The sequence below is a fragment of the Sus scrofa genome, chromosome 3, assembly GCF_054392235.1.
Source record: "Sus scrofa isolate SSC_HxYL_T2T_F1_AM1 chromosome 3, Sscrofa_HxYL_maternal_Yorkshire_Landrace_v2.0, whole genome shotgun sequence".
Classification (NCBI taxonomy): domain Eukaryota; kingdom Metazoa; phylum Chordata; class Mammalia; order Artiodactyla; family Suidae; genus Sus; species Sus scrofa.
The window spans coordinates 43,894,740-43,919,577 of NC_139385.1; the positions used below are offsets into that span (position 1 = coordinate 43,894,740).

The 24,838-nt window shown below is 54.6% G+C and overlaps 1 protein-coding gene across 3 annotated transcripts in view; it reads left to right on the top strand.

Moving 5' to 3' along the window:
• The window catches only part of PPL (periplakin), a 51,044-nt gene that overhangs the window by 1,686 nt on the left and 24,520 nt on the right, over positions 1-24,838 (top strand). For all 3 annotated transcript variants that reach the window (XM_085017674.1, XM_003124640.5, XM_013995670.2), the window contains exon 2: positions 22,778-22,877. Coding sequence is in view for 2 of the 3 variants with exons in the window: in XM_003124640.5 (XP_003124688.5) it covers positions 22,778-22,877 (100 nt within the window). In the remaining variant the exon portion in view is untranslated. The remainder of the gene's footprint in view (positions 1-22,777; positions 22,878-24,838) is intronic.

Sequence of the window (24,838 nt, forward strand, 5' to 3'; positions counted from 1 at the left end):
CCCCCCGCAAGCCTCTGTGGTCTTTCACAACCCCAGGGATTGGGCAGGGCCCTGCACGCTGTTCCTCTGTGTCTGGGTCCAGCTGGCTCGCAAACCCAGCTGGGGTCCCGTCCAGTCCCTGAACTGTTCTTGCACAATCAAATGCTCCATGCCAGCCCCGGAGGACTGTTCTGTCCTCCCCCTACCAAGACGGGGGCCCCCCCAGTTCTTCACACACACCCACACCCACACATCAGGAGATGCCCCAGCCCCACCCTGCCCTCTGCCGGCCCCATCCCTCTGCTCCCCCTTCTCCTGCTTCCATCCATCTGCCCAGTCCCCCAAGGCCGAGGCTTGGACCCAACAAAAGGTTATAATGACTCCAGACAAGCTGGGAGTGTCCTGGCCTTCCCAGCAAAGGGCAGGAAGGAAGGAATTCCCATCCTTTAGCGTTCTGGGGACTCAGGGTGACGAGGACACGGGTCCTGCCCTTCTCAATAACCCCTGGCCCAAGGCAGCCACCCTCTGCCCCTGGCTGAATGACTGGCTGGTCCCAGATCTCTTAGAGGCCTCTTACTCCAGGAAGCAGTCCTGATTCTCTCCCCAAGATGGGGTGAGAAGCTCTTCTCTTGGGTCCCCGTGGCCTTGCACAGTCACAGCCCTGGGTAGCGCCAGGCATTTCCCTGTGAGGTCTTGCCAGCCCAGCATATCCCTGTGCCCCTCCCCCTTGGTGGGGACAAGTTCATGGACCAGATTGAGGGGCGGGGAGTAGCCTCTTGCCCAACTCTCTCAATAAGATTCCTCTGAGCTACCTGGTGCCTAGCTCTGTACTTGTAACTCTTAAGATGTGGCCACCAGTCATGGGGTGCTGACCCCCCAAGTTATTCATCCACACTGAATTTCTGGGGGCCTCCTCCTTTGTCCAGGGGAGGGTGGGGTTGCCAGTGAGACTCAGCACTGAGGTGGGTAGGAGTCCCTTGCCTCTGGTCCCAGCTTTGCTGCGTCTGCTGTGCAGGTCACGGAACCTCTCTGAGCCTTGATTTCCTTGACTGCAAAGCGGCAGTGGGGCTAATATCTTCTGTATGGGGTTGCTGGGAGGAGCAGGTGGAACAGTGGAGAGAATGCCCCAGACTGAGGGTTCAGCATCCCCGCCCCCAGCAAGGGGGCCCGGAGCCAGGACCCCTCACACCCAGGCAGCCACAGGCTTTGGACCCCACAAGTGAGCCGAAATCAGTGACTGCAGAGCCCCCTTGGAGAAAACCACCCCTCCCTGTTTGGTCGCCTTTTAGCAGCTGAAACTGGGTGTGAACCCCGCTGCTCTCGCCTCCCCGCTTCCTAATGACAGGTGTAGGAGCTGGTGTTCACACCTGAGCTAATGACAGGGTCAGGCCTGATGGTGCAGGCCGCCGAGAACAGTGTCCAGCTCAGGAGGGAGGGTCTCCAGGGGCCCTGGTCCTGCTGCCCTGCTCTGTGGCTGAGAGTGCAGCCCCTGCTTCCCGGCTGTGTGGCCCGGGGAGCGCTGCTTGGCCTCTCTGAGCCTCTGTTTTCTCACCTGTAGAATGGGCATAGAAATAGTCCCTGCCTCATGATATTGTTGGTGTGAGGATTAGTGAAATCACGTGGAGAAAGGATGGAGAAGTATAGGAAGCCTCAATCCACGGCAGCTCTCGTGATTATAAGTATTGAATGAATTGGAAGAGGCACCTGCTGTGTGTCTGGGACTGAGCTGGATGCCGTGCTGGACGGGGGGTGCAATGCCCGATTTCAGGGGCGCCATTCCTGGGGAGTGGCGGTCGATGTGGAGAAGAGGTTGTAAATCTCCTTGCTCTTGATGGAATTTTACTTAATTACAAGTGTGACTACAGGACTGTCCCATTGGTGGTGGCAGCCTGGCGAGGGCCGGGGGACATAGAGCTGGGCAGACGAGGTTTCCAACCTGCCAGCTCTGGTGCTCCCTGACTGGTCTGAAGTGAGGGCTGTCAGGTTAGGGTGGAGACCCAGGCTATCAGGGAGGACTTCCTGGAGAGGTGTCCAGCTGTCATCGGGAGGAGTGGTTAGACTGAATGCTACCTGCATTTGATTTTGGCAAAGAAGTTTGGTCTCACTGGAAGCCTCAGCTTCCCTGTCTGTAAAATGGGACCAATTTTGCTCCTCCACCCAGAACTGGGTCAACATCCAGAAGCCTGGCACCACTTCCCAACCTCACTTGGGCAAAGTCCTACAAGAAGGACCTCAATGGGAGTTCCCATTGTGGCTCAGTAGGTTAATCATCCAACTAGTATCCATGAGAATGTGGGTTCAATCCCTGGCCTTGCTTATTCGGTTAAGGATCTGGCGTTGCCTTGAGCTGCCCAGTAGGTCTTGGCTTGGATCTGGCATGGCTGTGGCTGTGGCATAGGCTGGCAGCTGTAGCTCCTATTCAACCCCTAGCCTGGGAACTTCCATATGCTGCAACTATGGCCATTAAAAGTAAATCAAATTAAGTTAAATTTAAAAACCTTGCAAAAAAAAAAAAAAGAAATTATCTAAATGAGGGGACCTTGTGTGAGAGGCAGAGCCCAAGGTTTTGAGGCTGGTGAAAAGGCTGTGTGTCTGCCTGGAAGCCAGCCAGGGTACCCTGGGCCTCTTGGTGGTTAAAGGCATAGAGTTTGATGTCATCCAGGTGTGAATTCAAGCCTGAGCTCTGCCTCTCCAGAGCTGTGTGACTTTGGACAGGTCACTTTGCATCTCTGAGCCTCAGTTGCCTCATCTGTGAAATGGGAGTGAAGCAGCAACTCCCCAGCTGGTGAGGTCACTCGTGGATCCAGCGAGGTAATGCAAGTGATGGGCCCAGCGCCATCCATCGGGGCTGGCAGTGCTGGTAATCAGACGGTACTGGCAAGGCTGAGGCTGGTGCTAAGACCAGAGCTGACCAGGCAGCTGGTCCTCTTCCAGCTGTGGAGCTGCAGCCCAAGGAGGCGAGTGAACTGCCTCTCATGCGCTCTCCCAGCCTTCACATGGCCCCCCCCTTAAGAAAACACGTGGTGGAGTCGTGGCTCAGCAGTAACCAACCTGCCTAGTATCCATGGGGACACGGGTTCAATCCCTGGCCTTGCTCCATGGGTTAAGGATCTGGCGTTGTCGTGAGCTGTGGTGTGGGACCCAGACATGGCTGGAATCCCAAGTTGCTGTGCCTGTGGTGTAGGCCTGCAGCTGCATCTGATACAACCCATAGCCTGGAAACTTCCATATGCCTCGGGTTTGACCCTAAAAAGACCACAAAAAGAGACACGTGGAGAAACACCCATACCTGCCTTGATCAGTGACAGCTGGAAAAATGTGACCAGTTTTTTTTGGGGGGCCCTGTCGGCAAAGCCCACCTCTCACCATGTGGGTGACCAGGGCCAGAGTGACCTGCCCAGCCACTTCTCCACTAACACACCTACTGTGCGCCCAGCACGGCCACGGACGTGACAGCATCTTATTCTGACGCCATGGCTGCCAGGCAAGTGGTGGTGTCCCATCTGACAGAGGGTAGCACTGCGGCCAGGAGTACAGGTGGTCCCCTTAGGCTCATGAGTGGCCGATGCTGGGGGCCCAGGGCCCCTGGGGAGGGAAACAGGTCTCCCCAGCTGTACCTGGGGCTGGTGGCAGCTGTCTCTGGGGACTGCCCTGGGCCAGATGGTGGAGTCCTTGGGTTCTGTATCCCTGACTCCGCCCAGCCACCCTTCCCGCCTCTCCTCTCCAGCGTTGCCCTCACTTGCCCAGTCCCCTTGGCAGAGGAAACGAGACCTGGGAAATTAGACTCAGAACAGAATGGACCTGGACCTGTAACAATGGCTGCTGGTGGCGCATCTCAGGTGTTGTCAGCGCAGTCACCTGGGGAGAGGGGGCTCTGCGGGGAGATGCTTAGCTCAGTTTGGACCATTTAGGCAATACTCTAAGGGGGGTGGGGGCATCTGGAGGGCCCGGGGGCAGGGGGGTCAGGGAGAGGCTGCCCTTGAGAGCATTTCCAAGCTCCTTGTCAAGGCTGAACCCCCAGCTCTGCTGCCTGCCCCAGCCTGTCTCGGGAGTGGGAAGACGGAAATGGCCCCTGGTGTTTGTTCTCTCTCCTTTTGGTGGATCTTCTTACATCCTCCTGGGCCTGGAGGGGAGGCCCCCGGCGCCCCATGGTGCCTCCAGCAGGCTGAGCCCTGCCCTAGCGGCCCAGCTGGGTCACCAGGCCCCCTCACCTGTGCACATTGCTGCTTCTACCCCCTCACCCCAGTCCCTTCTCCCCAGGGCTGCCAGGGAGCTCTCTGCAAGATGTGATGTGGTCCCATCGCTGCTCTATCCTGCCCCAAACTTCTCTTAGCTCCCAGGCCCTGGGAGCTGCCACCCCACACAACACCAACGCGTTCCCCTCTCTTCCCCACGATGCTTCCTGCTCCTTGGCCTTTGCTCATGCTGTTCCTCCTGCCTGGAGTGCTCTTCCCGCTCCTCTTGGTTCTCTTTCTCCATCGGCGTCTGGTACTTAGGAAAGCCCTTCCTAACCTCTCTGCTGGGGCAGATGCACCTCCTCCACTGGCCCATCTATCTCCTGAGTCACTCTTATCTCTGCGGCCAGGCTTTGACTTTGTGTGTCGGTCGGGTGGTCTGATGGAGGTGGAGGTCTGACTGGCTGGGGCGGCACGTGCGCTGCACACTGAACGAGTGAATCAGTGAATGCGGGTGAGCCCAGGGGAACTGCTGAGAGTCTAGCCCTCCTGAAATATCTCGCACTGCTGCAGGTGCAGGCTCCCCCCACCAAGAAATGGGGTGGGTGGGGCTTCTGTCTAGTGGAGAGAAGGCCGAGGCCAGCAGAGAGCCCCTGCCCCATCCCCCATCTTCCGTGCGCTTTGTAAACAGGCTGCAACAGTGGTTAAGTGCTGAGATAGTGGAGGCAGAGGGGCTTCTCAGGAGGGGGTGGTGAAGAGGGAGCCCAGGGGCATGAGATGGGTGAGGGGTGCACCCATGCATCATGTTGGCCTGCAAGGGCATCCCGTTGTGTGAACAAAACAAGCTAAGGACACAGCACATTTGTGCTCATTTGAAACCATTCTTACAAAGCAGTTGCACATGGCTTCTGGGTGCAGACGTGGGTATGTATTGAAAGTTTAAAACAGACTTAAGGGACTTTCGGTCGTGGCACAATGGCAAATCCAACTAGGAACCATGAGGTTTCGGGTTCAATCCCTGGCCTCGCTCAGTGGGTTAAGGATCTGGCATTGCCGTGAGCTGTGGTGTAGATCGCAGACGTGGCTTGGGTCCTGCTTTGCTGTGGCTGTGGCGCAGGCCGGCAGCTGTAGCTCCAATTCGACACCTAGCCTGGGAAGCTCCGTGTGCTGAGGGTGCGGCCCTAGAAAAGACAAAAAATAAAAAATAAAAACATAAATAAAACAGACCTTGGAAGAAACCAGCAACTCCAAAATTACCCTCCCCCAGAAGAGGGGGCTCAAGGGTAGTGAATAATAATAACCACACTGTATTTGTTTTTAAACAAAATCTAAGCCCCCGGCCATGTGGGAACGAGCATTAGCCATGTCCAGTAGGATTCTTTTTCTGTACTTTTCTGCATGTTTGAGCTAGGTCAGGAGTTTTCAAGTTTTTCAAAGTGAGAGGTGGCCTGGACGAGGAGAGCTGGCAGCCGAAACAGCAGGGGCGGAGTGGGTTAAGAATCCAGCTCATATCCAAGAGGGTGCAGGTTCAATCCCTGGCCTCGCTCAGTGCATTAAAGGATCTGACGTGGCCACGAGCTGCAGCGTAGGTTGCAGATGAGGCTCGGATCTGTGTTACTGTGGCCGTGATGTAGGCCGGCAGCTGCAGCTCCAATTCGACCCCTAGCCAGGGAACCTCCCTCCATATGCTTCAGGTGTGGCCCTAAAAAGAAAAAAAAAAAACAAAAAAACCCAGCAGCGGTGAGAGCCCAAGGAGGGAAGCCTGCAGTCCTGTCTCAGAGTCCAGGGAGCAGGGAGAGAGGGGGTTGTGGGGAGAAAGATGAGCTGGTCTCACTAGGGCAAGATGCCCAAGGCCTCGGAAGCAGGAATGCAGGCCAAGCTGAAGGGTCCTGGAGGGAGAGGCACCCCCAAGGGTCTCAGAAGCGGGGGAGGGGACAATAGTACGGACCCGGGAATGGTGTTAACATCAAGTGGGAGGTTCTGAGGCTGAGTCCTATCGGGCAACACCCACCCTAAACTGTGATTGTATTGTCTTTCTTAGATAACACGACCGCATCTCTCTTCCAGGTGAGGCTCAGAGTTTCAGTCTCAGCTGCTCTGAGCTGGGAGCGGGCGAGCTGGCTGCTGGGGTGTCCCAGCTGGCCGCCCAGCCCATTCTTCCCTGGTCAGAGGGTTTGTAAGATAAATGCAAACCAGGCTGCTCGCTGGCTGGTAGCTGCACCCCGCTGGCTGCTTGCTGACCCTGGAAGGCTGTGCGGCTGCAGGAAAACAGTTGTGTGTAGAATTCTTTGCTGCCCCAACAGCTTGGGCTCAGACTTCAGACCTATGGCTTTGAGGGTTTTCATTTCTCCCTTCGGGGCATGGGGACTTTTTGGTTCTCTTTGAAGGCTGAGGAAGGATTCTGAGTTTGTACCACCAAGAACAGAGAGGGCTCTGGTCCTGCAGCTCCAGAGAAGGAGCTTGACTCTCCCCGACTCTAAACTGGGCAGCCAGGCCCCCCTGTTCCCGAGAGGGAAGCTGAGGCCAAGGGCAGGGACAGAGGGCTTGGTGGGTGGAGTAGAAAGAGCCTGGGTTGGGGAGCCACGGACCCACCTTCTAGGCCCAGCTTGGCCTCTCTCGGCAGCTGTGCCACTGGCCACATTCCTGTCCCACTCTGCCCTTCAGGAAGGCAGGGATTTTGCAGTCTGTGCCATTGCTCTCACACCCCCAGGACAGTGCCTAGCACGTAGTAGGTTGCTCCGTAAGCAGCGGTGGGAGGTCTGTTTTGAATCTGCAGACTAGAGGAGTGTAAGATGATGGAGAGATGTTGAGACAATGTACGTAAAGCATCAAGCACATAGTAGGTGCTTCACAAACAGAGGCCAGTATTCCTTGTCCACTGGCCTCAAACCTGAATGGTGTCCTAACAACCAGGGGTGTCGAGATGGGCTGAAGCCCCATTTAAACCTTGCAGAAATCTTCAAGACATGCCCTGGCGTTACCCGAAGTGGCCTGAACTTCTTTGTGTGTCTGTAAAAGCACACGCCTGACAATGGGGCCTGGAGGTGGGGTGGCCTTCCCTGGGAGGAAATGGATTTGGCCAGGAAACAGAGCCTCCTACCCCAGCAGCCCTCTCAGTTTAGGAATCCACTTCCCCAGGATTAGTAGCGGGGTGTGGAGCCACTTACTGATGAGACTTACTTGTTTGAATTACCACGGAAGTTTCCAGTAGGGAGCCTATCAGTCAGTTGACCAGTCCACCTGGTATTTGTTGGGTGCTTTCTGGGTCCTGCTTCCTGTTGCAGAAATCCGGGGAGTCTTCCGCCAACTGCTCCCCCAACCCTGTAAAACAAGGCTTTGGTTCATCTCCGCGTTCCCAGCCCTGCCTGTACTTTAGAATCATCTGGGCTTTAAGAGTGATGTCCAGGCACGGTCGCCAACCAATTAAGTCAGAATCAGCGGAGCAGGGCCCACACTTGGGTCTTGGGATGTGCAGCCAGGGAGGCGAACCCCATGTCAACACCAACGACCCTATTCCAGCTCATCCTAGAGTTATATGCACCGTGGTCTTCCTTTTCCACAGCAGTTGCCTCTGTTGTACCCTATTCTTTTATCCTCAACCTCCCATGTCACTTGGTTTTTACGTACATGTCTTATAAAGTGGCATAGAGCTGTCTTTTGTTTTCCTAGTCTCACCTGAGAGTCTTAACTTTTAGCAGGTGAATTTAACTCATTCATATTTATTTTAGTGACTGATATGTTTGGATCTACTCCTACCACCTTATTTTGTATTTCTTATTTATCTTGCTTTCTCAGTTTCCTTTTTGCTCTTTTCCTGTGTTTTATAGACCCCAACTGTGTTTTCATAACTAAGTTAGGATGCAAGGCCTGAGAGGGGCAAAGTGGATGAAAGTACCCTGACCCAGGCCATCTGAATCTTTGCAATTGTAGTTATTGAGGTACTTTTCTTAATCCTGCCTATTAGGTCATAAACAATTGGACAACAAGCACTTACCGGTCTCTGGGTGGCTCTTCTTCCGTAACCCTAATTCCAGGCCTTGCACAAGCTCGGGGCTCCAGAAATAGCTTTTGAATTGAGCAGACACTTTAAAGCACATTGACAATGCCTGTCTCCAGGGACTTGGTAATGGAGAAGGACCTGTCCCCAGGGACTGTAAGAGGGACAGAGAGACGACAAGGAGTTAGGGGTGAAAATTTACTCAGTAGTTTTTTGTTTTTGTTTTTGTTTTTGTTTTTTGCCATTTCTTGGGCCACTTCCATGGCATATGGAGGTTCCCAGACTAGGGGTCTAATCGGAGCTGTAGCCGTCGGTCTATGCCACAGCCACAGCAACTTGGGATCCGAGCTGCGTCTGCGACGTCTACCACAGCTCACGGCAATGCTGGATCCTCAACCCACTGAGCGAGGCCAGGGATCAAACCCGCAACCTCATGGTTCCCAGTCGGATTCGCTAACCGCTGAGCCACGACGGGAACTCCAAGTAGTTATTGACTATCGAGAAATATTGATGGTCTGGAAAACGAGCAGGGGTGGCAGCAGTCAGCAGCACAGACACGAACCTGGCTTCAGGCGAGTCTCCGTCCCTCCCCAGGCTCAGTTTCTCTACCTGCACTGGAAGCACTAAGAGTATCACCTTTGATGATGAGTTAGGATCAAAGCAACCTTGCTCAGACACTGAGGGCGTGGCCCAGGGCGGGGTTCCCTTGAGCCAGTTCCTTCCCCTTGAATGGCTTGTTCAGCGGGACAGGCTGGGAGCCCCCTGTGGGGCTGGCATCTTCGGAGAATGACTCAGCCTCTGTTACCGCCACGGATTGTTACTCAACCGTTGGGATTAGTTGCACCGATGCAAATGCCAACAAGATGGAAATCCCGACACCTCCCCTGGGAGGGGAACGCCTTGCTGCTTGGTCCCGTCTCCCGCTGTCTCTCTGTCACTTTATGTGACATAGTATTGACATCCCTCTTGTTCTGAGGAGGTGGCTCTGGCCTATTCAAATCGTGGCATGACCACTTCCCAACTGTGTGACCTTGGGCAGGCTTCTTAACCCCTCTGAGCCTCAGTTATCTAGTCCTGGAAAATGGGGAGATAGGAATTGTTGACATGCTATAAAATGTCTGCTCAGTTCAACACCTGTTTGTGGACCCCCAAGCCTATGCAAGGCCTGGAATTAAAGGCTACAGAAAGCTCCCCAAAGATGAGTAAATCCTTATTGTCCAAAAGTTTATAGCTTAATAGGCAGAATTAAGAAAAGTGTCCCAGGCGTTCCCTTGTGGCACAGCAGGTTAAGGATCCCTGGACTCTCACTGCTGTGACTTGGGTCACAGCTGTGGTGTGGGTTCGATTCTTGGCTGGAGAGCTTTCGCAGGCCATGGGAGCGGCCAAAAAGGAAAAAGGAGGAAAGGAAGGAGGGAGGGAGAGAAGGAGAAGAAGGAAAGAAAGAAGGAAGGAGGAAGAAAGGGAAGGGAAGAGGAAGGAAGAGAGAGAGGAACAAGGACTATGAGGCACCTTCCTCCCAGGGCCGTGAGATTTCAGGGCGTGATGCAGGAAAGGGCATCACTTGGTGGGCACCTAGTGATTCCTCTTAGTGTCCAGTAGTTCATATCCAGCACTCATTTCCTGCAATGGCCGCATGTGCCTTTGTCACAGAGACAGGACAGGTGTCCTGGAGTGACAGCCTTTGCTCTCTCTCAGTATTTAAAGAAGGTGGGGGCTGGGGGCCATCCCACACCCAAGTTGAACTTGGCGGTCTCCAGGGAGCCTCTTAGGCCTTGGCTGGCCCTGGAGCAGGCAGGACCCGGGGGGTGGGATGGGGGTTGATCAGGGCCAGCAGGCCGGCCCGGTGTCTGGGCTCTGGGAGGGGCCAGGCTGGGGAGGCTGGTTCCAGGGAGAGGTGTGGGCTCTGTGCATTCCAGGCGTTCCAGGGCTGGTACTCCTCCTTGCACCCACAGAGCTGAATTCACCCCAAAAGGGAGGAAGTGTAGACGTGCTCTAGGGCCGGAACATGAGGATCGCTCAGGCCCGGAGGGTGAGGTGGCCCTGGTCAGGGAGGAAGGGCTGTCCCCCTCAGTCATACCTTGTCCCTGTCCGTCTCTCCACGCGGAGAGAGAGCAGGTCGGGCTGTGATGGACGGCGGACAGAACAGTCCTGGGCAGGCCACGACGGCTGGGCTGGAGGCTGACGGCAGCTCTCCTCCCTCGTGGTCACCAAAGCGGCTGTTCTCCCAGGCAAGGAGGGAGGTTTGGCTGGAGCAGGCCAAGTGGCCCAGCTCTGCCCTGTGGATATGGGCAAGGATGCAGCAGCTCCTGGAACCTGGGAAAGGTGTGGGGCTGGGGCCTGGATGCCCTGGCACTGCACACCTGGGCCCAAGTTCTTCTGGGCACAGCCAGGAGCCCTGGATTGTTTTGAAGACAAGCAGCAGAGACCCATAGACGAGGCCTGGCCTTGGGCAGGTGTCTGGCCAGCTGAGTGGGGGTGGTGGGAGAGTGGCAGGGAGCCAAGGGGAGTGACCTTTAATTGAGTGTCCCTAGGTACCAGGCACTGAGTGAGGGACTTAGATGCTCCAAGCATCCATCAGCTTCATTGTGGCAGAAGTGGTGGGCTGCAGCCTCCTTGGGCTCAGAACAGAGCGGTCCAGAGGCCCCGGGATCACCCAGAACTCTCCACCCTGTCTGTCGCCCACTAGCCACATGAGCTGTGCTTGGAAGGAACTGGGATATGCTGCGAGTGTCAACTGCATGGCCGGCTTTGAGGGGCCAAGTATGAAAAAAAGAATGGGAACTATCTCATTAATGATGTTCTATTGAGGAGCTCCCATCATGGCTCAGTGGTAATGAATCTGACTAGTATCTATGAGGATGCCGGTTCGATCCCTGGCCTTGCTGGCCTTGCTCAGTGGGTTAAGGATCTGGTGTTGCCGTGAGCTGTGGTGTAGGTCGCAGATGTGGCTGGGATCTGGCGTGGCTGTGGCTGGGGAGTAGGCTGGCAACTGCAGTTCTGATTCGACCCCTAGTCTTGGAACCTCCATATGCCGCAAATGCGCCATAAAAAGCCAAAAAATAAAAATAAAGTTCTATTGACTGTCTGTCCAAAGGATATTTTACCTGTCTTAGGTTAAAAAAGTATAACATTTTAAAATTACCTTGTTTCTTTTTGTCTTTCACGGGGCTACCAGGAAGAGTTAAACTGCAAATGTAGCTCACGTTCTATTTCTGTTGGATGGCGTGGCCTTGAGAACAAGGAGACAGCACCCAGCACCCCCTGGGAATATTTTCCTCCTGTCAACATGTGTCTTTCTGTTTGCTACCTGGTCAGCAGATGCAATAAGCTCATTGTGCAGACAGAAATTAAGGGTAGGCGGGTGAAATGACGCCGGTCGTTCCTCCAGGTGTCAGCAGCAGGGACGAACGCACTGTTTGCTGGGACAAGCTCTGTGGACACGGCAGGGAGCACTCCCGAACTATCACAGGGCTACAGCTGTCCAGGGTCTGAGTGCTTTACAAGGATAGTTTCTTTGAAGTGGCGCAGTTGAGTCTGGACAGTGTAGATCTGGTTGCCTCGTGGAGAGATCTTCCTGGCAAATGCGCAGAAGCTGGTTGGGGGCAGCGGGAGTCAGGGGGCAGGGAGACGCTTGGGGGTGGCCCTTGCTTCGGCTCAGGTGAGAGGTGGGGCCCTCAGGGCCAGAGGGAGGATGAGCTGTGTTCCCAGGCAGATCCCGGGGATGGGAAGGCAGGAATCTGAGGCGTTCTTGGGGTTCAGCATGAACACCCCGGCGAGAGGCCCTTCCCCACCCACTCCTTCCGTGCTTGTTTGGCTGCGGACAGGGGAGAGTTCTCAGAGCAGCAGACCTCCTGGGAGAAACACCCGGAAGCCCTCAAATCCCCAAACCAGTGACCCGATCCTCAGCCCGAAGTCAGATGGTTAGACCAGACTGGGCCTGGGATCCGCCTCTTCCCTGCAGCCGCATTATCGCTTCATCTGTATCCATGTGGCCGCTCCCTGCAGGAGCTGGAGGAGGCCTTTGCAAATACTGAGCTTACTTGTGAGTTCCCCACGCCGGGTGAGGTGACAGCCGCAAGGCGCAGCAGAGTTTGTCTGGGCTTGCAGGAGGGTCAGTGTGGATGGTAGGGGGGGCCCAGGGGTCTTTTTTCAGCTGCATCCCCCTCTCCGTGCATGTGGGTTCTGACCTGGGGCCTTGGCTGCTGGCCTTTATCAGCTCCTTAAAAGGAGCCCAAATCCCTGGCCGGCAGCTCCAGGCAGAAGCAGAGTTGGGGCTCCCCCCGAGGCAGCAGTTTATATCCGCTCTGCCAATTAACCACCGCCCTAGCCATGTGGGGTGTGGACTGCCATGACCCCCAGTGACAGATGGGGAACCCGAGGCTCAGAAAGGCCAAGTCATTGACAGCTTAATAAGGACCGAGTCAGGATTCAAAGCCAAGCCGCCCGCTTTTGGTCTGGGCGTTTAACCACAGGTTGCCCTGCTGTGTTGTAGAAAAGGGCACGGGTGCTCCGTACACGAAACAAAAGCACGAGGGAGTTCCCGTTGTGGCTCAACAGGTGAGGAACCCGACTAGTATCCATGAGGATGCGGGTTCGATCCCTGGCCTCTCAGTAGGACCCGGCGTTGCTGTGAGCTGCGGTGTAGGCCAGCAGCTGCAGCTCTGATTTGACCCCTAGCCTGGGAACTTCCATATGCTGCGGGTGTGGCCCTAAAAAGGGGGGGGGGCAAAAAACCCACTAAAGCGCCAAGAAGTGACGTGTGGGGGGCGGGGATGAGGGTCCTTAGGTGTGTCTTTACCCAAATGAGCTTCTGCAGAGTCTGGGTGACCTGAGGTACCACCTCTGTCCCCACATCTCTGGTTGGCATTCCTGCTGGCCAGACCACCACCTGCTGTCCTGGGCCACCGCCACCCCTGACCCGGGCATCACAGCACTGGGTCCCAGCCCCAAATCCTCTCTTGGCAGCTGACCTCCTGGTCTGTGAGCGGCCACCTGCAGAGCAGGTCGGGCTGTGGTTATTGAGTTTCTAGGTCCTGGTGACTGAGTGAGGCTACCCAATGCCACTTGCGGCTCCCAGGCTGTCTCCCCACAGGTCCAGTGCTCGGAATACATCCTGAGACACAAAGAAACGTCTGTTCCAGGCTGGTGCCTGTGGGCTCAGACCCAGAAAACAGTTGTTTGTCTCCAAGTGTCCTCAAACCCAACCTTGAGGCTCCGAGGCAGCCCCAGGCAGCCCCCCACTGGCCTGCACCCCATTTTCCCTTCTTGCACCAGGAGCCTCATATGCAGAGCAGGCCACGTGAACAGGGCCCCTTGTCATGGCTCGGATGGGACCTGGGCCCTTTTGGACCCTCGCCAGACTCTGGCGACATCAGCCTGGAAAAGAAAACAAGGGTGGATTCTCTGGGGAAAGAGCCCCAGTCTGCTGGGTGTGACGCTCCCTGGCCCATGATACCCACTCTCGTCCCCTGCCCACAGCCTGGGCTGGGCTGAGAGGGCTGTTCCTAGGGACAGCTGTGTCCTAGGTCCCCATTGGCTTTTGCCAGGCGGGGTCTTGGGCCACAGCAGCCACTGCCCTGCCTGTCCAGGTAGGTACCCTGGCCACCCCATCACCCACGAGCCTCTACTCCTATGGGTGTTTGCTGGAAAACCTGGAAATCTGGAAGAAACCTTTTCAAAAAAAAACCTGCAGGACTTCCTGCTGTGGCACAATGGGATCAGTGGCATCTCTGCATTGCCAGGATGCAGGTTCGACCCCTGGCCTGGCCCAGTAATTAAGGATCTGGCATTGCCGCAGCTGCGGCTTAGGTCATGCCTGTGGTTCCTGGCCTGGGAACTCCATATGCCATGGATCGGCCAAGAAAGAAAAGCAAAGCAAAACTGAACTATGGCCTTGCTCTGGTTCCCCTGGTCCCCCCCTCCCCGATGTCCTCTTTTTGTTCAGGACCCCGGGTTGCTGTTAGTTCTCCTGGGTCCCTCGTTTCCTCCCAGCTGACAGTTCCTTAGTCTGATCTTTCGTGACCTTGACACTTTTGGAGAGGTCTGGTCAGGTGTTTTGTAGCACGGCCCTCAGTTGGCGATTGTCTGCTGGCTCCCAGTGGTGAGACGGGGCTCTTGTTGGGGAGGATTCCGTGGCAGTGCTGTGTCCCCCATGGTGGTGCCATCAGGATTCCACCGTGTTGATGCGCCTTCTCCCTGGCAGAGTTCAATTTGTTGTCCTCAGTGCTTTGAAGTAACTGTTCTTTTTCTTCTTCTTCTTCTTCTTCTTCTTCTTCTTCTTCTTTTTTGCCATGCTCAAGGCATCCCTGAGCAGGGATCAAACCTGAGCCACAGCAGTAACGATGCTGAACCCTTAACCACTGTGCCTCCAGGGAACTCCCTGAAGTTACTGTTTTTGGAAGGCACTTATCTTACAGGGCCAGGCACCGCTGGCAAGTGGGGGTCCCCAGAAGAGAAAGGGGGTCCACAGGTGGAAACCCATGCACAGGAGTTCCCCTTGTGGCTCAGCAGGTTAAGAACCCAACTAGTATCCATAAGGATGCGGGTTTGATCCCTGGCCTCGCTCAGTGGGTTAAGGGTTGAGTGTTGCCATCCATAGGGATCGGAGGTGGCTCAGATGTGGCGTTGCTGTGGCTGTGGCATAGGCTGGCAGCTGCAGCTCTGAGTCAACCCCTAGCTTGGGAACTTTCATATGCTGCAGGTGCAGCCCTACAAAGAAAAGAAAAAGAAAAAAGAGAAGGAAAGAAACCCATGCACAGACCAGGGAGCAACATAAGGGCTCCATGTGGTTGTGAATGGCAACCCCTGCAGCGAGTCAGTGTTTTGTGAATGGTCATTGTCACCATTTATGGGGCCCCTGCAATGTGCTAAGTGATTAACACATATTTGCGGAGTGTCTCTGGTGTGCCACGCACTGTTTCAGGTGCTAGTGAAACGGGTGACAGCCCACTCGTGAGCTTACCTGATGTCTAACCTGCTTATGGGCCCCGGAGGATGCTCTGAACCTCCAGCTCCATCGTTGAACCCACAAGGGGTCTTTGAAACCGGATTCCGGTGTTTCCAAAAGTGACTCTGTCCCCCCACCCCCCGCCCACCTCACTCACCTAGTTAGGATGTATCTTGTCTACTTTAGAGATGATAAAACCAAGGCCCTGAAATAGAAAGTAGCTCCCTCAGGGTTTCAGCAGTTGTGGGTGCAGTCAGGATTTGAACTGTGTCTGGCTCCGGACACCAGCTGCCCCCCACGTGACCTTGGGCAGGTTCCATTACTTCTGAGGGCCTCGGTTTGCTCATCTGTGTAATGAGCAGGTGAGGCTGGGTGACATCCCATGCACCTGCCAGCGCTGACGGCCGCTGACCTCGGACCTGTGTCCGCGTTAAACTTCTGAGTAAGTGGAGGGAGGCTGGCCTGTCCCTCCCTCAGCCTGTCGCTCACATCCGCTGCCTTGGTCCCTTCTCTTCCATGGGGTGGGGGTGGGTGGGGGTGGGGGCACCTCGGCTTTCTTGGCTCGGCTGGCCAGGAGATTGTCATCTCCAAGGGTGGGACCAGACTCAGAAGAGGTTGCTAGGAACGGGCTGTATCTGGGCCTCCATCAGTCCGGCCGATGGCCCCCAGCTGCCACGTCTGGCTGCCTTAGTGCAGCTCATTAGCCAGATGAAAAGCTGGGTGAAGAACTGGACCGGCCCAGCCAGTTCCCCGCCCTCCTGGGATCTGCATCCCCTCCCTGCAGGTTCCCGGAACCACCCACATTCCTATCCGCCTGGCGTGGGGCTCTGGGGCTCTCAGGCAGGCACATGTCTGTTCCCCTGGCCAGCTGGATGGCGGGAGGAACACGGGACCCTTTGGGGCCTCTTATTCAGGACTCCAAACCCCAAAGGCAAAAGTGCCGACACTGTGCCCCAGAGGCCTGGGTTGGAATCCCAGCTCTGCCCTGTTACTGGCCGTGAGCTGGAACCAAATTATCTAATTGCTCTGAGCCTCCGTTTCCCCATCTGTAAAATGGGAGAACAGAGCTACTTCAGGGGGTGGTAGGATTAAATGAGCTAATCCCTCTGTGATTTGCTCAGCACCAGCCGGACACATGGTCAGCCCTCTGTGAGTGTTTAACTACCATCTTCCAGGCAGCTGGGTGTAACCTGGAGCTGGCCCAGCCTCCCTGGAAAACAGGAGAAAAGGCGGGACCCACTGGAGGGGGAGGGGGAAGACGAAACTAACCCCATCACTTATAAATGGCACTTGCCCATGTTTTTGGTAATAGCTTTATTGAAATATAGCTCACATACCATATAATTCACTCATTTGAAGTGTACAATTCAGGAGTTCCCGTTGTGGCGCAGGGGAAATTAATCCGACTAGTATCCATGAGGATGCGGGTTCAATCCCTGGTCAGTGACTGTGGGTGGGGGATCTGGTGTTGCTGTGGTGTAGGCCAGCAGCTGTATCTCTGATATGACCCCTAGCCTGGGCATTTCCATATTCCATGGGTGCGGCCCTGAGAAGCCAAAAAAAAAAAAAAAAGTGTACAGTTCAATGGTTTTTAATATATTCACAGAAGTAGACAACTGCCCCCATAATCAACGTGAGAAAATTTCATCACCTTCAAAAGAAACCCACAGCTTCAGTGCTCACGCCCCATGCTCTGCCCCACCCCAGCCCCTGGCCACCACCACTGAGCCACGTGCTGCCTCTATGAATTTGCCTAGTCTAGATATTTCACATAAATGAAATCCTACAGGATGTGACCCTTTTTTTTTTTTTTTTTTTTTTGTCTTTCTTGAGCCGCACCCACGGTGTATGGAGGTTCCCAGGCTAGGGGTCTAATTGGAGCTGTAGCCACCGGCCTACACCACGGCCACAGCAACGCGGGTTCTGAGCCGCGTCTGCAACCCACAACACAGCTCAAGGCAACGCTGGATCCTTAACCCACTGAGCAAGGCCAGGGATTGAACCCGCAACCTCATGGTTCCTAGTTGGATTCGTTAACCACTGCGCCACAACGGGAACTCCGGGATGTGACCCTTTTGTGTCTGGCTTCTTTCACTTAGCATAGTGGAGTTAGAGTTTCACAATACTTTAAGAATCTTTTTTTTTGGCCACACTCGCGGCATATGGAGGTTCCCAGGCTAGGGGTTGACTTAGAACTGCAGCTGCCGGCCTACACCACAGCCACAGCAACGCAGGATCCGAGCTGCATCCGAGACCTACACCACAGCTCACGGTAACGCCAGATCCTTAACCCACTGAGCGAGGCCAGTGATCGAACCTGCGTCCTGCTGGATACTAGTCAGACTCGGTTATGCTGAGCCACGACGGGAACTCCTCACCATACGTTAGTGTGATCTTCATTCCTTTTTTGGGCTGAATTATATTCTATCGTTTTTTAATTAATTAAAAAAATTTTTTTTGGTTTTCATGGCCACTCTTGGGGCCCATGGATGTTCTAGGTGAGGAGTCGAATTAGAGCTGCAGTGACAGGCCTATGCTACAGCCACGGCAACATGGGATCTGGGCCACATCTGCCACCTATGCCACAGCTTGTGGCAATGCTAGATCCTTAACCCACTGAATGAGGCCAGGGGTGGAACCCGCATCCTCACGGAGACTACCCTGGGTTCTCAATGCGCTGAGCTGCAGTGGGAACTCCTGAACCGTATTCCACTGTATGGATAGTTCGCCTCTCAATCACCCACTCCTTTGTTGACATCTGTGGGTGACTTTTTTTTTTTTGTCTTTTTGCCATTTCTTGGGCTGCTCTCGCGGCATATGGAGGTTCCCAGGCAAGGGGTAGAATTGGAGCGACAGCTGCCGGCCTCCACCAGAGCCACAGCAATGTGGGATCCAAGCTGTGTCTGCGACCTACACCACAGCTTACAGCAACGCCGGATCCTTAACCCACTGAGCAAGGCCAGGGATCGAACCTGCGACTGCATGGTTTCTAGTCGGATTCGTTAACCACTGAGCCACGACAGGAACTCCCATGTGGTTGCCTCTTTTTACCTGTTGTAAATAGTGCTGCTGTGAACATCTGGATGCGGGGGTCCTGTGTGGACCTCTGTTCATTTCCCTCGGGTGGGTATCAAGGAGTAGAATTGCTGCATCCTGGGCAGCTTTATGTTTAACTTTTTTTTTTTGTCTTTTTAGGGCCGCACCCTTTGCATATGGAGGTTCCCAGGCTAGGGGTTCAAATCAGACCTGTAGCCACCGGCCTACACCACAGCAACGCCAGATCAGAGCCGCATCTGCGACTCACACCACAGTTCACGGCAACGCCGGATCCTTAACCCCCTGAGTGAGGCCAGGGATCGAATCCGCATCCTCATGGATATTAGTCAGGTTCATTAACCGCTGAGCCACGACAGGAACTCCAATATGTTTAACTTTCTGAGAAGCTTTCAGAACAGGTTTCCAAAGCCCTGTACCACCCGGTCCCCCTGGCGGTGTGCGTGAGCGTTCTCCTTCGCCACATCCTTGCCGGCAGTTGCTCTCTCTGTCTTGTGACTTCTAGGCACCGTCATGGGTGAGAAGTGGTGTCCCAGTGCGGTCTGGGACACTGGGCCCTTTAAGCTAATCTGTTGAGTGCCTGTGGTGTCCTGAGAGTCCAGCAGGATTGTCACATGGAGTGGTTAACAGCCTGACCTCTGGGACCTATCCGAGTTGGAATTCTGGCTCTGACATTGAATTACTCTGACTTTGGGGAAGTTACTGAACCTCTTTGGTCCTCGATTTTCCTATCAGCAGAGTGGGAGGAATAATAGGATTACACGTTGGCCAGCATTACCTGAGGCTGCAGCGAAGACTGAGGAAGAAGTAGCAGGGGCCTGACATGTACGCAGTACATCAGCGCTCACATTATTATGGTGACTGATGGTGGTTGTTGCTGTGTGTTGGCTCATGCAATTTTTTTCCAGCACCCCCCTGGGTAGCAGTAGCTGGTGTTTGGTCATGTAGCCTCTGGAGCGAGACTGCCTGAGGAGACCATCCTGACTCCCATTCACAAGCGCTGTGACCCTGGGAAAGTGTCTTGACATCTCTGAGCCTTGCTTTCTTCCTTTGTAAGCTGTGTGACCCTGGGCAAGTGTCTTGACGTCTCTGAGCCTTGGTTTCCTCCTCTGTAAAGGGGTGCACAAACCTCCCCCAGAGACTTAGGGTGAGGATGCTGTGGAGGCAGTGCCTGTGAACGTGTCTGATGTCTGGCGAAGTGTGTGCGGTAAGCTCCCATTGCCACGGTGACTCTGGTTATCCCCAGTCAGCAGATGGAGACTGAGACCCCTTGAGAGCAAGGGCTTGCTTGGGATGGTCCAAGCCGTCAGTAGCCCAGCAGAACTTGGAACCCACACCGGTCTGACCACAAGCTTCCCCTGAGCTCTACTGTGTTTGTTCTCCACCAGGAGTGCCAGGTCTCTGGGGCTGGCTGTCCCCTGATCCATGTCCCCTTCTGGGGCCGGGCTTCAGCTGGAATAATGGATTGGCCAGGGTGGGGCCCAGAAGGCACTCTCCTTGAACCTGCCCTGCATGGTGAGGGGGCTGGTTTGGGAGCTGGCCCCATGCCCCGAGGTGGGGCCGGGCTGGACCCAAGAAGGATGAAGGCGCCCACTTAGCCCACACCACAGGTTCCCAGTGGTGGCCCAAAGCATCATGGACTAAATATTTGGGTTGAGACTCACCCTCACCACGTCAGTGGCTGGGTGGGGCTGAGGGGCAGAAGAGCCTGCATTCCCCATGCGGTCTGCCCAGCCAGCGCGGCAGCCTTACTCCTCCAGACCCAGATCTCCCATCCACAGCCCCACTTCTGAGCCTTCCTGGACCCTCCACTGGATACCAGCTTTCTCTCTTGCAGGACTTCTCAGAGCCTTTACTGGCTCATGAAGTTATTAAGGGGTTAGGTTTCCTAACTGCCTTGACTGATAAAGCCTTCAGTCCAGGAGGGATTGCCAGGTCCAAGGTTCTTGGGATCCCACTTTGGGAAAGACTGCCTCCTTGGTTGACTTTGGAGAGGCCGTGCGTGTCTGGATCTTGTTCCCTGAGGCCCTCCCCTCTCCCCTGCTAGCTCCTGGCACAGAGTGGGCCCCAGGCAGGGTTTGGGACATGGTTGGCCAGCCTCACAGCTTCTGCTGCTGTCCCTGTTTCTGCCCGCCACACTGCAGGATTTCAGGGTCCCCTGATAGCAATAATAATAGCAATAGCAATAATAACATGGCCTCGTGGGTCCAGCTCTGGAGATCTAAGTTCAGAGGGTCTGGTTAGTGCCTGGGAATTTGAATGTTTCATGCCTCAGTGGCTGGCTCCCAGGCCTTGATTTGAGGAATTCCACTCCAAAGAGCTGGCAGCCCCCTCTACTGGATGGTCAAGAACCGCACCCTGGCCCACCCCAAGGGGCACACCCAGGACCTGCCTCTTTCATGGCCTGTCCTCATTGGAACCTTCTGCCCACAAACCCCAGCTTCTCTTCATCCTTCAGAACCCAGGCACCATCACCTCCTCCAGGAAGCCTTCGTTGGCCACCCCCATTCCCATCAAGCTGATCAGGAGGCTCCCTGGTCATGTCTGCCTCAGTCTTTTGACGGTTTATGTAAATGCTGATTTCCTCCTGGTCTGGGGGTGAGCTCTCAGAGGGCAAGGCTGTGTCTGTGTGTGGTGCTGGGCCTGGCACACAGTAGGTGCTTAATAAGTGTGGGCAGAATGAAACTATTGAGAGCTGAACTGAGCTGCTCAGGCCCCACTGTGGAGTCAGCATGAAAGGGTCTTTGATGGAGACTGGGGGACTCTGTGCTCATCTTGACCACCACTGGCAGCTGGCTGCCTGGTTGGCTGCCTGGCTGGCTGACTAGCTGTGTGACCTTGGCCAAGTTGCTTTCCCTCTCTGGTCTTTGTTTCTTTCTTTGTTTAAAGGAAACATCAACAAAGTGGGAGATTGACAATGATCAGTAAGTCTCCTTAACCACTATAATTAGGAAACTTTGTGAGGCTTCCTGGGTTCCCAGCCCTTTGTCCATCTGAGAGTGGGAAGCAAAGGCACAGAGGGGGGCAGCAGTTTGGCCAGGTCATGCAGCTGGAACCCACATCTGAGTCCAAAGCCATGGTCCTCCCTCCCACAGTCGTGTTTGCCAGAGTGGTCTCTGGTGTGACTTTATGGGCCAGGACAGATGTGACAAGAGAGGACACAGAAATACTGAGTGAGAAAACCATTCGGATTTCAAGTGTCTCGGATACTCTGAGAACACCCAGGAGAGGGTCTTAGCTTGCTGCCAACACAGCTCTAACTTGGCTGTGGTGCATGCCAAGCTCTGCTTTGAAGGAGGAGAGGGCAGGGCTTGGTCTCAACGTGTGCAGGCCGCCAAGTGTGCAGCTGGAACATAATGCTGTCCTTTTATTTCCATGGGATTTTTCTCTTTTGGCCGCACCCAAGGTATTTGGAAAGTTCCCGGGCAGGGACAGCACCAGATCCTTAACCTGCTGAGCCACCAGGGAACTCCTCTATGGAATTCATTTTGGCATTTGCCTCCGTTTATGGCAAAGGCTTCTGTTTTATGTTTACAGTGGAGAGAGCAAGTTCCCTTTTTAAAGTAAGTTTATGTAAATGTAAAAAGTGGGGGAGTTCCCGTCATGGCACAGTGGAAACGAATCCGACTAGGAACCATGAGGTTGCGGGTTCGATCCCTGGACTCGCTCGGTGGGTTAAGGATCCAGCGTTGCTGAGAGCTGTGGTGTAGGTTGCAGATGTGGCTCAGATCCTGTGTTGCTGTGGCTGTGATGTAGGCCGGAAGCTACAGCTCCAATTAGACCCCTAGCCTGGGAACCTCCATATGCCGCAGGAGCAGCCCTAGAAAAGGAAAAAAGACAAAACAAACAAACAAACAAAAAATAGTGAGTAGATTGAAAGAAAAATATCAGATATTTCATAATAAGAGTGCTTGCACAAAAACTTGTACCCAGATGTTCAGAGCAGCCTGATCTGTAATGGCTAAAAGGTGGAAACAACCCAAATGTCCTCCAGTGGTTGACCAGAGAAACGAAATGTGGCATATCCATGCTGTGGAATATTATGCAGCCATAAAAAGGAATGAAGCACTGACACATGTTACAACATGCTTTCCCCTCAAAAAATACTGTGTTAAGTGAAAGAAATTAAATAGGAAAGACCTCATATTGTATGATCCCATTTCCATGAAACATCCAGAATAGGCAAATCCAGAGACATAAAGCATATTTGTGGCTGCCAGGGGCTGGGGGGAGGGATACTGGGAAATGAGGGCTAATGGGTGTGGGGTCCTTTTGGGGGTGATAAAACCATTCTCAAATTATGCAGTAATGACGGTTATACAACCTTGTGAAAACACTCAAGTGGGTGAGTTTTGCCTAAATTAAAAAATATGGGGAAAAAAAAACAAAACATGTGCTCTGCCTACATGATCAAAGAGAAGCCTGAGCATGATGGCCAGAGTAGGGGCCAGGTGCTGCCTGGTTGCTGTGGCTTCAGGAACACTGCCCTGGGGGTGAGGTAGGGGGCAGGGGACAGCCAGGCTCCATCTGAGACTCCCTGGGCCAGCTCCCGCTCCAAGCCTGGGAGGCCGGGTGCTCGTGGGGACTGGGCCTGGGCCTCGCCCACCTCCCAAACTCTGCCTGCAGCATCTCGAACAAGGAGCTGTCAGAGCTGATTGAGCAGCTGCAGAAGAATGCCGACCAGGTGGAGAGAAACATCGTGGACACGGAGGCCAAGATGCAGAGCGTGAGTCCTGTCTCCCGTCCCGGTGCCCCCATGCCAGCTGACCCCACGGTTCTGCCCCTGAGCGACTTGGAGATCTTATTTAGCCTCCCCGGGGAGGGCGGTGGGTGGGCCTCCAGGGGCGGAGGCAGGGATGTGCTCTTCACCCTACTGTGCTCAGAATGACCCGAAAAGAACACCGCATGATCCAGCTCCCAAAGTGCCAGGTAGAGACGCGCTGCAAGCACCCTCGGTATTGGCATTAATACCGGCTCCTCCACCCCAGGCACTAGGTCCTGCAGCTCGTGGGCCTCCTTGTCTGGAAGGATGTCTCCCCACAGTCTCAGGAGCCAGGCCCCTGTTAGGATCCCAGCCTTACCATTTACTGTGTGACTTTGGGCAGGTCGCTTTACCTCTCTGTTCATGTGATGCCCTCTGAGCACCCCCACGTCCTGGGCTGCTGTAAAGATTTGATGAGATTGTGCTGTGCAGTGCAGAGCTCAATGTCATTATCTTTTTTTTTTTTTTTTTTGTCTTTTTAGAGCCGCACTGGCGGCATATGGAGGTTCCCAGGCTAGGGGTCTAATTGGAGCTCTAGCTGCCGGCCTACATCCGTCATAGCCATAGCAACGCGGGATCTGAGCCGCATCTTCAACCTACACCACAGCTCTCGGCCGGGTCCTTAACCTGCTACCTCATGGTTCATGGTCGGATTTGTTTCCACTGAGCCAAAACAGGAACTTCTCAATGTCATTATCAACAGCCCCACGCTGACTTCTCCCACCGCTGCTGCTGCTCAGATGCAGGCTGGGCCCATCGCTTTCCCTCTCTGTGCTTAGTTTCCTCTCCTGTTACCTGGGGATGACAACCAGCCTGAGACAGAAGTGTCTCCTGGGTATTTTGCACTGGGGGCAGCGCTGGAGTCGTGCGTGCTCACACCCGTGAGCTGCTGAGAGAACCACCTCCTCTTTGAACCCTCCGCCAGCCCGGTGCGGTTGACACACGGAGGTTCCCAGGCTAGGGGTCAAATCAGAGCTGTAGCTGCCGGCCTACACCACAGCCACAGCAACGCAGGATCCAAGCCGTGTCTGGGACCTACACCACAGCTCACAGCAACACTGGATCCTTAACCCACTGAGCGAGGCCAGGGATTGAACCTGCAACCTCATGGTTCCTAGACGGATTCGTTTGCACTGCACCATGATGGGAACTCTTGAGTTTACACTTTTTTTGTAGCTGGAGAACCTGAGGTTCAGAGCCAGAAGAGCGTGTCAGTGATAGAGTCAATCCCAGAGGTTTTCCAAAGGTGGGGTTGCCAGATTGAGCAAATAAAAATATAGGCTATCCAGTTAAAGTTGAATTTTAGAACACGAATAAATTTGGGGAGTATAAGTATGTTCCATGTACTTCTTGGGATATACTTATACTATGAAATTAGCCAGAGTTTATCTGAAATTTGCATGTAACTGGCCGGTCTGTATTTCATCTGCATTCTAGGTGTGACGCAGAGGTGGGTCCAGAGGAGGAGGGGGCTGAGGGTAGACAGGTCATGAGGGAGGTCAAGGTCCAGCCAGACCCAGTGCTGTCCCCAGGCTTGCTGTGACTGCCCAGGTGGCCGCCCACCTGAGGGCCAGTCCACAGGCAGCCCAGAGACCTAAGGGACAGGGGTGGGCTGGGGATGGCACAGCTGGGTGGGGGGGTGAGAAACGGGAGTGGGAAAGGCAAGAAGGCCCCCTCTGTTCCCTGCCAGGCCCCCACCCCTTCCCTGCACTCCCTGACCCCACCTTTCCAGCCTCAGCTGGTCCTGCCTGCTCCTTTCACTCTGGCTGTGCCCTTGCCCTGGTACCCAGCCCTTCTGGTCATGTTTGAGCCCCCTCTCTTGCGGCTGCTGTGGTGGCGTGTATTTTCCTAAATGAAAACAGCTTTTGGGGATGTGTCCTTTTTTCCTCCTAATAAAAATAATCTATGTTTATTACAAACATTTC